Source organism: Miniopterus schreibersii, assembly GCF_964146895.1.
Source record: "Miniopterus schreibersii genome assembly, chromosome: 5".
Lineage (NCBI taxonomy): Eukaryota > Metazoa > Chordata > Mammalia > Chiroptera > Miniopteridae > Miniopterus > Miniopterus schreibersii.
This window is the reverse complement of record NC_138106.1, coordinates 19,775,627-19,792,500: the sequence shown is the minus strand read 5'-3', so window position 1 is coordinate 19,792,500 and position 16,874 is coordinate 19,775,627. Positions and strand designations below refer to the sequence as shown.

General features: G+C 33.9%; 1 protein-coding gene across 5 annotated transcripts in view; it reads right to left on the bottom strand.

Annotated features, from left to right (window-relative positions):
* The window catches only part of RSRC1 (arginine and serine rich coiled-coil 1), a 288,784-nt gene that overhangs the window by 142,988 nt on the left and 128,922 nt on the right, over nucleotides 1-16,874 (bottom strand). For all 5 annotated transcript variants that reach the window (XM_081139155.1, XM_081139156.1, XM_081139153.1 and 2 more), the window contains one exon: nucleotides 9,347-9,383. In XM_081139155.1, the coding sequence (XP_080995281.1) occupies nucleotides 9,347-9,383 (37 nt within the window). The remainder of the gene's footprint in view (nucleotides 1-9,346; nucleotides 9,384-16,874) is intronic.

Here is a 16,874-nt window from a genome sequence, read left to right as displayed (position 1 = left end):
AAAAAATTTTAAAGTATTTAATGACACTTTAAAAAGGGAGAGAACGTGAGCAGATAAAGGATGAGTTTTTCTCACAGCTCACTATGAGTATATTAGAATTGAGACTGTTTTTAGCAACTGGAAGTTACTTACATAACTGAAACAGTTAAGATTTTTTCCTTTCTCTATAAGAATAATGATACACTTGCATAAAGTCTTACACTTCTGCAAATTTTCACACACTATTTAAACACCCTGTGAATAGGGAGGAAATGGAAAAAGTGAAACAGAAGTTGTGTGTATTGCTGGAGGTCACACAGTAAAATCACTTTCTCTTGACCCCTCACGCTGTGCTCTTCCTAAAATAAACAGTATGTATATGTTAAAGTTAAATACAGATGCTATGATTCTGTGGCAAATGGTAATGAGTGTGGCCAAAGATACCACTGTGGCAAAGGCATTCTCCATTTTAACTCCTAATGCTTTGCCTGGAGAAATAGAAAGCAACTCTGTTATTTCTGCTGCTAGTTCTTTGTCTACAGTTACAGATGTTAGATCCTGAGAAAGCCGTGAAATAACTACCATGTACCTGTGGGATTCCCTGCAATGAAGCAGAAGCTACAGTGTCCTGAACTATAATACAAAAATAAAGGAATACAATATTCAGTTACTCTGGTAGTTTAAAGAAGGTTTGACTTTCAGACTCCCGAATAATGGGGGGGGGGGTATTTAATGCTCTTAGACTATTTAGTTTTACTTTATCAAACTTTAATAAGCACATGTACATAAAAATCAGAAAAGAAATTTTATCTAGATTAAACATGAATCTGAGACTATTAGTGGTATCATGAAAATTGCAGGACATCTTGTAATTTGTTTTTTTAAAGCTAACTAGCCACCATTTGCTTCCAACATCACTATGCTTAAAAATGCAACAAACTGGGCTTTCTTTGGAAGAGGAAATGGAGGGAAGTAGAAAAGGGCCCCAAATTCATGCTGTTTGGATGACTGGGTAATATACTTGTAACTGATCAAAATGTGTCAGAGAAAGGGATCACTGACAATAGCACTACTGTCTCCTGTGAGCCAGTCCCAGACTGAAGGCCTGTAAACTGCCTAAAATCATGACAGCAATGTAACATTAACATTTAATCCACAGTAACATATTTTAATTTGCACACATTCATAGGACACACTTGTTTGTTAAAAGAAAAGAGAAAGATTTATGGAACTGATCTTCCAGAAAAAAGAAACACTTAATGCTGTTTTATCTCAAGATCACAGTTTGAGAAAAGGATCTGTTTTAATATGCACATTTACCTTCAACCTCAAATATATATTGGCTTAGGAGAGAAAAATTAATTAAAATGCTGGGAGGAGATAGATCTATTATGTTTAAATCCTTAAATAGTATATGAGGTAATAAACATTTTTCATCAGTGTTTAATAAATATAGAGAGTATACGAGTAACATCAGTGTATTTTGAGACAATTATATTCTCAAATTCATTTGGACAAATGTCAAAAAATTTTCTTTTCTGAATACAGTGGGGAAATATTAAAATAAAACATTTAAAAATGCAACAGATGAAAGACAAGTGACTTTAGAATAGGGTTCATAACCTCTGTTTGCATTTTATAGTTCATGTTGTGTTAACTGATTCTCAAAAGTATGACAGTAATATATTAACTATGATTATGCTCATGTTAAATAAAATTATTAGTCTGTAAACTGAAGTGCAGCACTTTTATTTGCAAGTTCTATGCAAAATAACCTAAAACAAAGAGGAAAGGGCCTTTATTAAAACCTGTATGTAGTGTTATTAATGAGGATGTAATAGCAATGGGCCCGCCTACATATCTGGCAAACAGCAACTATATTCTACAAACCACTGATGGGCTACACAAGCTATTAATGACAGTTGCTTTTCAACACTTAAAATGGTCAGACTGTGTTGCCTGACCACAAGGACAAGTGGGTCATCACTCTCAAATGTTGTACAATATAAGAAACATAAATGAGACCTCTGTGGGGAGAAAAAACCCACAGGTATGGCTCCAGAATTCTTTTGTTATTCAACTATTAATAGAAAGCAAATCCCACTTAAAGTTGTAAACACTTGTAATCCTTTTTACTAAAAGATTTATAATCACTTATTTAATTTTACACCTAAGGCTGAACGAGGTTTTATTAGTCCTGGTGCCCAGCCTCACCCCACAAATATACAACTTAACATCTGGAACCTAAATAAAGAAAAGAATTGACCTGTTACTCTTACAGAGTAAGGCAACGAACTCTTTGCCCCTGTATAAACTTGTGGAGTGTCTGTCTCTGGGTTTATGACTGCCCAACCAATCATTCATAGGTTGCAGAATCACACTCCATGAGTACATGGAGGAAACATTTAGATTTTTCATCAGAAGCAGGAGGTTTGTTCATTAGACACATGTTGTTCAAGTCAATGCCTTTCAATGAAATTTTCTTCCTGGTGGTTGCTGAACCAGCAGCATTAGCCTCACATAAAAGCTTGCTAAATGCAGACTCTCAAGCCCCACCCCAGACCCAGAGAATCAGAACTTGTGTTTAAACAATATCCTCAGGTGGCTCACCTGCATGTTTAAGATAGAGAAGAACTGATCTAGACATGCCTCCTAACCCCAACCCACCTCCAATTATTTGACTTTCAACAAAGAAAATGAGGGAAGCTTTAGAAACATCATACTGATTAGGATTAGTGCCCCCATTCCCTGCCAAAGGGGGTGTGGCACAGCAGTCCTTCTGCCAACCAGAAATAACCCCCAGAAAGTATTTTGACCTAAAATACTTTTAGGTCAAAAATGACAATTTTTTCATATAGCTCAACCTAATAGGGTTAGGGTTAACTGTAACCCCTCGAAGCTCAATCCATCTCCCAAGAAGAAAGGATAGCATTATTTTATAGGTTGCCAATAGTAAGAGTTGCATTGTAATCAAATGGCAAGGTTCTATCTCCTGTATATTTTCATAATTGTAAAAATAAAAATGCATATTAATATCACCAATTTTCCTTGATTAAAAACACTGTAAAAAGTAAACATTTTAATCCCTATTCAGTAGTTCAATAAAGGCTTCTACTCACTACATTATCCATACTTTTAAAACATAAAATGGTAGAAAAATATGGAGTCAGCTCCCTTTGATATAACAGAGGAAATCTTAAAATCAATTTTCTACACTTTTAGAGCATCATTAATTAAAAAGAAAAAAAGTCAGATGCAATATCACCATCTAATAACCACCTACTTCTACTTTTTCAACCTTTCTGTGTTAAGACATATACTGGGGTCATATCAAAAGGTCTTTAATTTGTATATGATTCTTTATCAAATAAAAAGTATTATTCCCTTAAATTCATTATAAAATATAACTAAGCACAACAGTATAAGCAGTGTTTTCACTCTTTTTCTCTGTCTTTAAGTAGATATGGGCACTGAGCTCTTTAAGATGTTTGATGCTTAATTTGCTGATGATGCCTGCAGAATTCCTGCAGGAGGACTCCTTCAAATTCAAGGTATATTCTATTCTACACTGATTTCCAGCATTTTTCATTATGAACTTTTCTTTTCAGGGAAAAATTCACACAGACCCCTCCCCACCTCTGATAGTAGTTATAAGTTTAACACATAACTGGCAGCACAAACAAAATCATCCCCAGAAAACCAAAGTACTAAATGCCAAAACAGTGAACACAGGCTTCAGATTGGTGTTACCACAGCACCAGCTAGAGGGAGGAAACCTGAAAGTGAGTGGGACCAGAAGTGGCAGCCTCAGAAGCACTGATTCGGGGGGGGGGGGGGAGAACCAGATAAATAAATACATGGTAACAATAAGAAAGAAAAATCAAACAGTTAAAGAGAAACAAGACACACCAGCCCCTTTGTCCCTGCCTCTGCCACCATCATCCATGAAAGAATTGCCCTTCTCTCTCCTGTAGAAGAGGGCGCCCTGGAACTGGGAATCCCATCTAAAATACCTATGATTCAAAAATGGAAGAAAGGGAGAAAGGGAGGCATGGGGGGGGGGCAGGAGGTAGAAGGGAGGGAGGGAAAGAAAGAGATAAAATCACCCCCATATAAAGCTATTATAAGAGGTGGACAAAAAATTTCAATAGATAAAAATTCTCTCCCCAAAACCAACCACAAAGGACAAGACCCACCTGGATGAATAACAACAAGAAAACACAGACTCAGCTATTCAAAAAAGCAAAAACAAATGGAAGAAAAATATTTCAGAAACAAAGAATAAATTATAAGGTGTTCAAGAAAAAATTAAATTTGAATGAAAATAAAAAAGAAGTCGTGAATAAAACCAGGAAAATGACTGAGAGAATGAAAACAAAGTGAAGCAGCAGCAGGAGGATGAGGGAAAGGCACTGAAACCGAAGATGAGCAGAAAGGCTTTCTCTACAATTATAGAGGACACATGCACACATAACTGGAGTCTGAAGAAGCAGGCAAAGGGAACAGAACTAATATTAATACTATAATCCACGGAAATGAGAAAACTTAAGTCTACGTATGAGAAAACCCAGCAAAATTAGTCAGAAACAACCAACTCTGAGAATTAGCTTAGGAAAAAATGGCAATAAAAAATGGCAATGCCTCAAAGCAAAAAAAAAAAAAAAGTAATAAATTCTGTACAAGGGGAAAAATAAGGCTGATACCAGAGATATCAGCAGAATATTTTTAAGAAAGTCAATAAAGAAACTAAAAGACAAGGATTTCACATCTACTCAGCCTGTCATTCAAGTGACAAGACCACAGAAAAACAGCTTGGAATGTGCAAGATCTCTGGGATACTGCAGGGAGGAGTCGTTCCTGAGGAATATATTAGTGCACGAGCTTTATACAAACAGGAAAGAAGAGGGTAAATACAGCAAACAAACTGATGTCAATCTTTAATAAATGTAATTTTAGAATTGACCCTAAAACAAGGTGACAGCATGGGTAAAGGATATATACGCATCTTCTAACCAAGTAGCAAGAATACAAAAGGAGGAAATATGCAGAAAAAGAACTACGGGAAAGTACAATAGGAGCATCAGCTATTAAAGGTAGCAGATGGGAGTCAGGGCGCCATTTAGAAGGTTAAGTATAAGTAAGGGGGATTAAAAGCATTATAAAGATATAAATACAAAGGTAACCACTAGGACAAAAACAAAAACCTTCCAAAATTTCATAATAATAATAACTTCAGAGACAATTCTCCATAACATTCTACACATCTTACGTTAGCCATCAGCCTTTGTTCAGAACTACCTTACAAAGATGTTCTGTATAGCAAACAGTCTTGGAAGATAGTGATACAAAAGGGGGACATCTGTAATACTTTCAACAATAAGGGTAAATTTAAAAAGAAATCTGCCCCTGGAGCAGAAGGCAGTTTTGTTACCTAATTAGAATAATAAAAGACAATGTCTCACTCTTGGGCAAAGTTTGGGCAGATTTTCTATAAGCTCCTTAAAGAATTCCTAAACTTCAAGTCCTTCAGCTATGACACAAACCTTCTGGGTATGCAGCAGCATCCCATGGGACTTGGGGGTCAAGGGGAACCTATACAACCATGAAGCATATACTACCTTTTGTGCTTCTCTGCTATTAGTAATAAAATGCTTTGTCTCGGACCCAGGAATCTTGTGTCTTCTGTCAGCATCTATAAAAATGTGGCAGGCATGCAAGTAGGCTAAAATCTCACACCCTTAATAAAGACGCAGACAAATAGAGAAAGAAATATATAAATATAATGATAAACACAATGACGGAACAATTTCCAGGATATGTTAAATTTTAAAAGAGCAAAGTACAAAAAAGTATATGTAATATGCTACTTTTTATAAGAAATAGAAATAGATGCATATATATACATATATGTTACAAAAAACACAGGAAAGATAAATCAGAAGTTAACTAAAGTTAGCTACCTACAAGGAGTAGAGGAGCTGGAAAGGAAGGGAGTGCTACCTCTCTGAGAACATCATTGCATATAATATTTTGACTTTTAGAAGCATGTTAAAGTACAGACATGCAAATATATAATTAAATCAACAAGAACAGAAACAAAATCACCTAAACCTCAATGCAAACAGAAACAAATGAATGCAACTGTATTTCAAATGAATAACCTAACTATACCCAAGGAGGAAAAGAACTCAAATGAACCCTGAACTCTTTTTATTAAATTTATTTTTCAGAAGGTTAAGGATGTAGCAATTTTGAAACTATGAATTTTATGTGTATTACATGACTGAGCAAATGGGTAAATGTATGGATGATGTTAGCTGTCAAGGTTCTCACTCTGAATAAAGAGAAATACAAATATGAAATGGGGGGGCAAGGAAGAATTTTGTGGTTAGGATCGAAATGGGAAGTATTATTATGACTCATAATTTCTTAAAAATATCTACCTACCTACCTATTAATCTAATCTGAGACTGAAAGGTCCTAGAAGTAATAAAATCCCAGAGACAAAGAGCACATCACATGTCAGATCTTGACTTCTAAATACTAATTCTTCTAAAATGAAACAGGGCAATTTGAAATGACTGATTCCAGGAGTGGGGCAGCGAAGGTATAAGAGCCTGCAATATATTGCTGTGCCAGATGTAAGACAGTACCTAAAAAAAAAAAGGGGTATGTCAAAAAGGACCCAGAGGCCATCTTGAAAGTCTGGGACAACTTGAACATCAAAATAAATAAGGAAAGTAATTAATGAAAACCTATTTAGTAAAATAAAAATCCATTACTCCTTGCTCACAATATACAGATAAAGAGAGAAAGAATGGTAGGCTCTCTTTATAGTAGACTGCTGCCTACTAAATATGGGAGGAGCAAAAGAGTTGGGAAACCTCCATTTTGCAGTTATCGGGCAAGAATCATCAGTGGATGACTGGGCACCAAGCTTCACAGGTTCTGTCTAGAACTTTAAACAGACATAGGCTTTATGGGTAGTAGATGGGTTTGTGAAAAGAAAAATAAAGTGGTACTGGGCAGTATACTTTAAGTATATTTAGCTAAGAATAACATGCTAGACAGCTCCCAAGAAAAGTTGGCAACATGGAAATAAAGGAATGATAGAATAAAATAAATTTGAAAAGGCGAAAGCTACATAAAGAAGAAATTATTCCAATGTGTGGAATGCTCTTTTCATTCTAATTTTATACCATATATTTTATAAAATCAATCTATTAGAAGTTATACTTCTAATTGTACTTGGCTATACAGCCAATTCAGAGAAAGGCTACCTGTGCTAGATGGAAAGGGCTCTAAGTATCTGTTCAGTTGGGAAGTGGAGAGACACAAACTGAAAGAGCACAACTGCTAGACAGGTTTCATTAATGCTCAACCAATAAATTCTTGAGTTCACTTCCTTCTCAGGTTGCTATCAAGAATATCACTGGCTTTTCTGAATATTACTAGTGCAAAAAGCAATATATATGTATATAGGTATGTATATATATATGTGGTATTGTTATATAGTCATGTTCATATTATTGTTAATAGTTCAGAGTTGAGTCAATTTAACAATAAGTTATAGTCTTTTGAACAACTTAGATAAAATGCATTAAAATCATCTACTTCCCACTACCTGTTGTATTAATCCAGGCTCTCTCATCCCAAAAATGCATTATGTTTGAAATATATTTGATGTATATAACACAGATAAAAATAAAATATTACTTAGGTTCAAGAACAGAAAAGAATAATTAACAAACAATTGATCCTGACTTTATAAGTGGCTAAGCTTCACCAAAGGTTTTTAATTTTTTTTATGTGGAGAACTCTTTCTTCAGATGAAATCTTATTTTAAAAGTTCAAAATTGTACAAAATAAATAAAAGTGGAACTACTCTAGTTAAAGTGGGCAGAGAAAGTCTGGGGAGCCACCTGCTTTGGGGAGCCTTCCTGGCAGCCCAAGGCACAGTTAGAAAACCACTGCTGCAGAAGATTATGAGTATAAATGCATAGTCACTGATTATATTAGTCAGTATAAAAAACATAAAATTTAAACTAAAAAATCTAACTCATTATTATTTACTGAGAAGTATGAACCAAGTAGATATAAAGTCTTTTTAATAAATAATTTACAAGAGAAATATAAAAGACAGCTCATTTTGACACGATGGTAGGGGTTCTTCCTAGTTATAAACCCTCAACTGATACTGAAATTTGATGTCTTAGATTAACATTTTCATTCTGATGTCTGTATGTCCTGAATATATGTGCCGCTATGAAGTGAATAACAGGGATTCTGGATATAATTTTTAATAATGAGAATAACAATTTTATTTACTTCTAATCTGGACGAATATATAGTTCAAATTTTTTAACTAGGGTATTATATTCTGCTTTTTAATAATTATCTGTAATTTTGGGGATAATTTTTCAAAAGTCTAAGTTTCCTCAGTTTCCTTTAGCTATTGAAAGGAAAACCAAAAATCCCTTACAACTCTACTATTATAAGTCAAAATGAAGCTGCCTCTTGCTACTGTTTTTGTAGAAGAACAAAAGCACATTAATAGTTAACAAAGCTACAATATGATATATGAATGAGGTCTTGCATTAAAAAAAGTACTTAGATTGTATTTACAAAAGAATCTCTCATTAATTATTCAACATTTGGACTTGACCAGAAACCAGAGCATGACTTTATAATGCTCTGTTTAAATGAACTACTTAATGTTGTAATGAACACTCACTGTGGTAAGTTCAATGGATCTTGGACCTGTTATAATACAACAGTTTTTCCAATTTTTTGATTAATGGACAGATTTTAATGTTAAGTCAGTTTGAATTTCACTTACGCTTTAAAAATGTTTACTTAAACCAAAAATTTTGCATCTCAATTATTTTATATTCTAAACTGAATGTAGTTTAAATCAATGCATTATTCATAAAGCAAAGACATTAGGAAAAACAAAGCTGTGCACTTCTTTCAAAGCCGTTAAATTGCTAAAACATACCGTATTTATGCATGCAGTATTTGATTGTGTTTTTCTTAAAACACAGCTTGTTTTTGTCAGATCAAGATATGCCAAAAATTCTACACCGAACATTTTTGTTTATAATTAAAGCAATCATCAATCCAAGGATTGTCATCCATTTTATTTCATCTCTACATCAAAAAAAAAGTAATTTAAAAAAATTTAAATTCCCTTGAAATGACAAGATAAATGAAAATGTAAGTGCCTTCACATAATAACAGTAAGCTGACCCTTTGGGAAATGGTTGACTTTCTCAATACAAGGTATTCAAAGCTCATTCTAAAAGTGTTCATTTAGAATGCAGATATCAAAGATGATGCAAATGTTCAAGAGAAAATTAGAACTTACCAGATGTTCTAATCCAGCTTTGATGTTTCCAGGTTCCCTAAAATAGAAGAAAAAAAGTTCTAAATAGTTGCTAAACCCTTGTCTACTATAATTTATGTTTACCTCAAAACTGTTTTATAAACCCTTAGAAGTTTTTCATATATCTTTACTAATGTTCATATAGCACTGTTATTAAGGACAAAACAATTTCCACCAAAAGGAAACAGATATTTAATTTATCTCTACTAGTATTACCACTAAGTTGATATTCCACTAACAGAAAGAATGTTGCTGATCTTTCAAAGTCAGTACACAACAAAAAGAAGTATATTATTATTTTACTATTGATTTACCTATTTATTTCACGTCAGCTTTTTCATTAGCTTGTTTTTCCCAACTTTTATTACGGAAGTGTTCAAACATACAGATTCTATCTACCATCTAGATCCAATAATTGACATTTTACTATATTTGCTTCATCAAATATCCATCCATAATGGTTGCATTTTTACATAGAGTATGCTCATAAATAATACGTTCATAACTTCATTGCTAAACAAGCAAATCTTAACAAAAATTTTGTTGACATTAATTTTATTAACTTAGTGTACGCTACAAATCAGGACCTAAAACTATTGAAATATTAAAAAACGAAATATCACCAAAGAAAACAAACATCAAATAACATATTTTAAGTATTTAACTTCTTGCTCTACACTGTAAACAAAACACTGCTGATGGAATTAAAAATACGAATACCTGTGTAAGTAGCAAAGATAATTTAAATATACACTTAGTGAAATGTGGCAAATAGTTGAATTTTTTATCCTGACTTCAGTCTATTCACACAAATGGTTTTTTAGCTTTTCTCACGCTGGTCAGGTAGTATTTTAATTCCATCATAAATACCAAAACTTATTTTTTAACATGAAATTATACTTTTACCACATTGCAGAAAAAAATTATGGAAATTCAACAACCGAAAACAATATTGCATTCATGATGTTTAATCTTTTCCCACACCTTTTTCCTTCTCTGAAGGGGTGTTTGTTTCTTTTTCTCTTTATTTCTGTCTCTAATTTTCTTTGCCAAAAATATACTTCTGTTTCCTTTGTCTTGCTATGCAATCTTTCCAAATTTCCCTATCTTTTTTCCCTTTGAATCCACTGCCTGAAAACTAAACTCATGGCTTCTAACCTTTGCTCTCTCACTGCCCAGTCTGACATACTGGGAATAAATTCCAACATCTACTGATTAGCAAAGCACATATCTTCAGCTATTCTGTTCTCTACTTTCTGCTCTGGCAATCTTAGCAATACTATGTATTCAGTGTTTAAAATCCCTGGCTGGGGATTTTTAACTCATCCTCTGGATGTAATCCTAATGACAAATGATAAAAATAAAGTATAACAAGGTGTCCGAGTAGAGCCAGTAGACTTCCCCATGAGGGGAAGATGCCAGTCAGGTTCACAGTAAAGTGGGGGAAATGGCCCCTGCCTCAAAGACACACAACTTAGTAACTGACACCCCCTTAGTCTGCCCAGTTTCCTACACCGCAGCCCAGGCAGATGACTCCTCAGTAGGATACAAGCTCTACAGGGCTGGGTGACAGGGAGTCCAGAGGGTTGGGCTATTGCACTTCTCCAGGTTGATGCCATATGGAAGGGAGTGTTCCATCCAAGAAATATGGTGTCTGTGGTGTGGGAAAGAAGCTCAGCTCAGGAATCCTGGTGGCTGTCCCTTCAGCTCTTTCCCTAGAGCCACAAACCACAGTGTCTTCTCATGTGACTATATTCCACTCTGCCCTCCCTCTGCAGGAGCCCAGGGTGAGAGGCTGTGAGTGAGGATTTTGTGCACTGGCCCTTTAAGAGAGTGCCTGTGTCTCTAGCAGACTCCTGTCTCTCCCTGGCAGACAGAATCCCCACTGATTTTCACAGGCAGATGTTTCACAGCCTGTTCATGGTTATAGTGCTCTGGGCTCGGGAGCCCGGCTGGGGTTCAGACCCCATGCTTCTCAGAGGGAACCACTGCAGCTGAGATATCCCTCTGGAATCTCAGCCATCACCATGAGAATAGGGCCTTCCCTTTTTGCCTCTCCGCCCTTCCTACCAGTCTCAATGTGGCTTCTTCTGTAAATCCTTAGTTATAAGTTGTATTGTTTTTGATGGAGTAGGAGGACACAGTGGAAAAAGTAGTTTACTGAGCCCAGAGTAAAACACCTGAGGTTTTGGAAACTAGTTTTTAAATTAACCCAGAGAAGCATCAGCCAGAACCTAGACTTTTATCCCCCTCCTTAGATTAAAACTACTAGCCAAGGTACTGATGTTGTAGGAGGTAAAAGAGAAGCCCAGAAGGAAAATTTTAATATATCTAAAGTGTGTAAACACGGGACTGGAAAAAATAACAGAGCAACCTCATCCAAAGAAAATAGAATACCCTGAGCAAGAATATAATGTAAGCATAATAATATCTCCAAAAGGAAGATTTTTAGAAATTGAACAGGAAAAAAGTTATGAAAAAGTATCAATATGAGGTAATGGGTATTAAAAATACAATAGTTTGAAATGAAGAACTCAGAGAATGGATTGAAAGCACAATAGCTACAGGCTGAGAATGAATTAGTGAACACTGGGTACAAGAACTCTCCCAGAAGGCATAAGAGAGGGATGAAAAAATAGAACAAAAAAGAGATAAAATTAAGAACAGGAGTATATGTATGAACATCTACATAATGGAAAACCTAGAAGGAAAGCAAAGACACTTTAGAAGAAAAAAACATTTGAAAAAATGACAAAAATTTCCCATAGAAATATTCAGATTTACATTGAAAGGTTACCTCAGTAGTAAATAGGGTAATTAAGGAAAAATCCACAGCAAAGCATAACATAAGGATAATGAGACTATCATAGATCAAGATAAAAGTCTAAAAGCATCCAGAAAGAAAATACATACACATACCCCTCCATAAAGGTAGAATAACACTGACATCAGACTTCTCAATACTAATGCTGGGCAAGAAAGTATTAACTTCCAAGATAAAGTAAATGTTAAAGGAAAAGGACTACAATCTTGAATTTATATATAGCTAAATAAACTATTACTTAAATTGACAGAAAAATTTAAAATTTTATAGCATACAAAGTCTCAAGAAACTAACCATACAAAGACATCTGAACAAAGTTCTGAGGAATATAATGCAGTAAGATGAAACATAAATTCAGGAAGAAGCAACAAAATAAACAAGTAAAGGTTGGCACAGAACATAGTAATTATTGTAGTCTAAGCAATCAATGACTAAAAAGAAAACTAAAGAAAATTCACCCATAATGATCTGGAATTAAAATACCAGAGAAGATTTTTAGATTGGGTAAGAGAAAAAATCCAGCAATGTGTCATTTACAGAAGACACAGAAAACAAAAAGATTCAGGAAGGTTTCCAGACAAGAGATGGTAAAAGATATAACAAGGTAAACATGAACCACAAGAAAGTTGGGGTGATAATTTTAGTGATCAAATATATTTAAACCACTTCCCTCCCCACAAAAAATATTTTTGAGATATAAAAAATAGGACATTCTATTCTAGTAAAAGATGCAATAGATTAAGAAATTTTCATTTATATCCAGAAAGTTTACATATTCATAGAACTTAGTAAGTATCATAGATTGGGACACCAAAGTTTCAACAAGTTCTCCATGAAAATCAGTTTTCTTTCGTTTTACTTTGGGCAGAAACACAGAAAAGGTGGCCATCTCAAAACCACAGATAAAGCATCATGTGTACATAAACACTACAAAAGACAGCATGATATATAATCCTGGTTCTAGAAGCAGAATACCTACACTCAAATTTAAGCTCTTACAAAATAGTTGCAAGAGCTTAGGTAATAGGCCAACTTCTCTAAAGCTCAGATTGTTCTTCTATGATGTGAAGATTCTGTAAAACCTGCCTTACCTAACACATACAGTTGCAGTGAAAAAAGCAGCAAGATAATGTACATGAAGGTACACCATAAATGGCAATGTGCTATATTAATGTTATTGTAATAGATATTTAAATATAAATGCCTTAAAAGTGGTTCCAAAAGTCTTAATGCATTTTTAAAAATAGAGAGGCAAGATCCAAGACATTGACAGAGGGATCTTCCAACAAATGGTCCTCTTTAAAGGCCTGTCCTCTTTAGTGGTCTGTCTCTTGGGTTGTCCCTGTCATGACTTCATCAATATTTGTGCAACTCCTTTTGCCCTGTGCTGAAAGCAGACTTAATTCAATTATAGGTCTCAAAACTGATAAAATGGTCCTGAAGTGGAAAATGGGAAGAGATTATTGGCAAATGAATAAAGATTTGTATCGAACTAACACACAGGAGTACAGCAGGTCTTTTTTTAATCATTCCCTGTCTTAAATCTTCTGGGAACCATGAGTTTCCCTTCCCCTCATGCAGCACATCGATTTCTGAATTAGACTGCAATATTAAATAATTAATATACTTGCCATGATTGATGTTTTGCATTAGTTGAATATTAGGTTATCAATCAAAATCCACTTGGTTTAATGTAATAATATTGAAAAAGTGTCATGGGCTGTTCATCCAATTTGTAGTTGAGGCAGCACAGATAGTAATGTTGGCATAACACAAGGCTCCAAAGCAGGAAATGCAGTGGCTCAACATATATGAGGCAGACATTTTGAAACTAACTGGGACAAGGCTGAGGTTGTCCTAAATAAACCTTGTGGCACCTGTCAGCTTCAATATTAGGTCTCTTTCCACCAGGAAGACACTATGCATCAATCATATCACAGCAGGCAAGAAAAAAAATTAAAATAAAGATACTAATTTACCTTTGTGGCATACAGATTTCATTATTTTGCCAACGGAGGCATGCTGTAAATCCAGAAACATGCTATGATAAAGCTTATCTTAAGAAATTACTAAAAAAATAGACTAAGATTTTTTTAGATCTAGTTTTTCTAGGAAGGGAACAACTTTTTAAAATATATGATAACAATATTATACTAAATTGATCATTCAGGTTTTAAATGGTCTAAGGGAACCATGTCAGAGAGTCACAGTTAATAATGGCATTTATTTTGAAAAACACACACACAAAAAACCTTTTCCTTCTGATGATAGTGTTCTTCTTTACACTTTCAATATATGTATTTTGCATCTGTACTTGTGAAAATATTAGCTTATAAAAAAATTATTACTTGCCTCTCCCAGTAAAAGTATATATTTTTTCTCATCATTCCCTATTAAATCAATCCAAAGTCTATTACAAATTTACTTATAAAAGTAATATTTCAAAACAAATTAAATAAACAAAAGACATCCAAAAGAAAAGTAACATTTTGGGGTAGGGAGTAGAAAAGTAACAAAATAAATAAATACAAAACCATATCATAGAGCTGGCCAAAAATCCAATGAGTGTTAAGGTATAATATACTCAGAAACCATAATGCAAGCAACTAACTGATATAGCATCAAAGTATCATTTCATGGACCAAGTCTTTAAGAAATAAAAGATTAAATATATTTATAACCAGTAATGTATATGTATTATCCCATATAAAATTTGCATACACATAGTAATTATAAAAAATAGAGTAACTCCCATAACAGTACAAAATTTTACAGGTTCGTTTTTGGTCATGAACAAAACAAATTATTCTGTTTTAAAAGATTACTATGCCAGCTCAACAGGTGTGGCTCAGTGGTTGAGTACTGACCTATGATCCAGGATATCGAGGTTCGATTCCCAGTCAGGGCACATGCCTGGGTTTTGAGCTCAGTCCTCAGTAGGGGGCATGCAGGAGGCAGCTGATCAATGACTCATCACTGATGCTTCTATCTCTCTCTCCCTCTCCCTTCCTTTCTCTGAAGTCAATAAAGATATATTTAAAATAAAATAATAAAATAAAATATAAAATATTACTATGCTGAAATTTTCTACAGTTATAGAGATAACATCACAGCTAATTTTATATTCTCTTTCATAAAGCAAAAATCTACTTGAGTTGGGGTGGTTTTTTGTTTCTTTTACATAATGGCAGTCAAGGGTTTTAAAAGCCCGAGTTATAAATTATAAAAATATCGACATCTCCCATCTCAAATAATAATTGATACATTTTACATGGTTAAGACCTTTTCTGTTAAGTATCAAATGTTATTAATACAAAATTTTGGTAGTATATAAACTTAAGAAAAACCTGGATTCAAATTGCAACTCTACTACTTACCAAATAACTTTGTCAAGTTATATATCTTCTCTAATTTTTTGCATTCTTAAATTCAAGTCAAGGATTAAAAAAATCAGCACATATATACATAAGTCACTCAATAAATACTGGTTCAATAGGACAGGCTAATAATGGACCAATTGACTGCATTCCACTTCCAAAATCAAGAAATATCTTTATAGATGTTAGCTTTTTTTAACCACCTTAAAATCTGTTTCAACTGTAATACCTATACATGAAAGTCAGTCTACTTTTCAAATAAAACATATATAAAGAGCTTGGCCCAATGTTAACATCCAATAAAAATATCATGTATATCCTGACATAAGCACATTCTCATATTCTGATCTCTGAAAGGAAGTAGAATAATAAAGTATGTTGAAAAAAAGAAGGAAAAATGGTATCTCAATTGCCTAATGCTTTTTTTACATTTTAACTCCAATAAGAAAAATACAGAATATTAGCTCTAAGTTCTATTTTTTTTTTTTTTTTAGCTCTAAGTTCTAAAAAGATCTTCCTGGACTTCTCAGTTTTAACGTACCAGGTTTGGTTAGAATAGTCAGCATTTCTCTCCTGAATGGAGAATATCTTGCAAATTAGTGGCTCTACATGTATATTCTTATGTTATCCTAGTTCATAATATAATGTTCAGACATTTGTATTATTTTATAAGTAGTTTTTTATCTAACTGATTATTTGCAATATATTCTACTCTAGAACTTAAAAATCATTTGCACAGACAAGTATACCATGATTACTAAATTTTACATGTATTATTCTCTTTTTAAGATTCTTTAGTTAGTTTTACAAGTATTAGTGAGCATCTACTACACTGGAACAGGTTTAAATTAAATAGTTGAGGACTTATGATACACACTGAGCTTATTCTAATGGAGGCTGAAGACAAGCCAGCATATATCAGTGATTAAGGTAAACAGGTTCTAGAGTTCACAGAAAGGGTCTACAAAGGAAAGAAAAGAGATTTTAAAATGTCTGAAGCTGTGTTCTGGATAACAGTTTCAGATGAAAAAAACACAAAGAGAATTCATCACTTGTAGATCTGACTAAAAGAACTGCTAAAGGAAATGTTTCAGATACAAGGAAAATTATTCCAGAAAGAGACATGGAACATCCAGAATGAAGGAAGAGCAACATAAATATATTTATTGAGCACCTAGCTCCATAAAACATTTGGAGTAGATAATAATAACAAAAACATAAACATCAACAAAAAGTACTAAGATATGGTTTCTATACCTTAGGTGTTTAAAACAGTGTTGTCAAACCAAAACTAATGCACGAAAGAGTT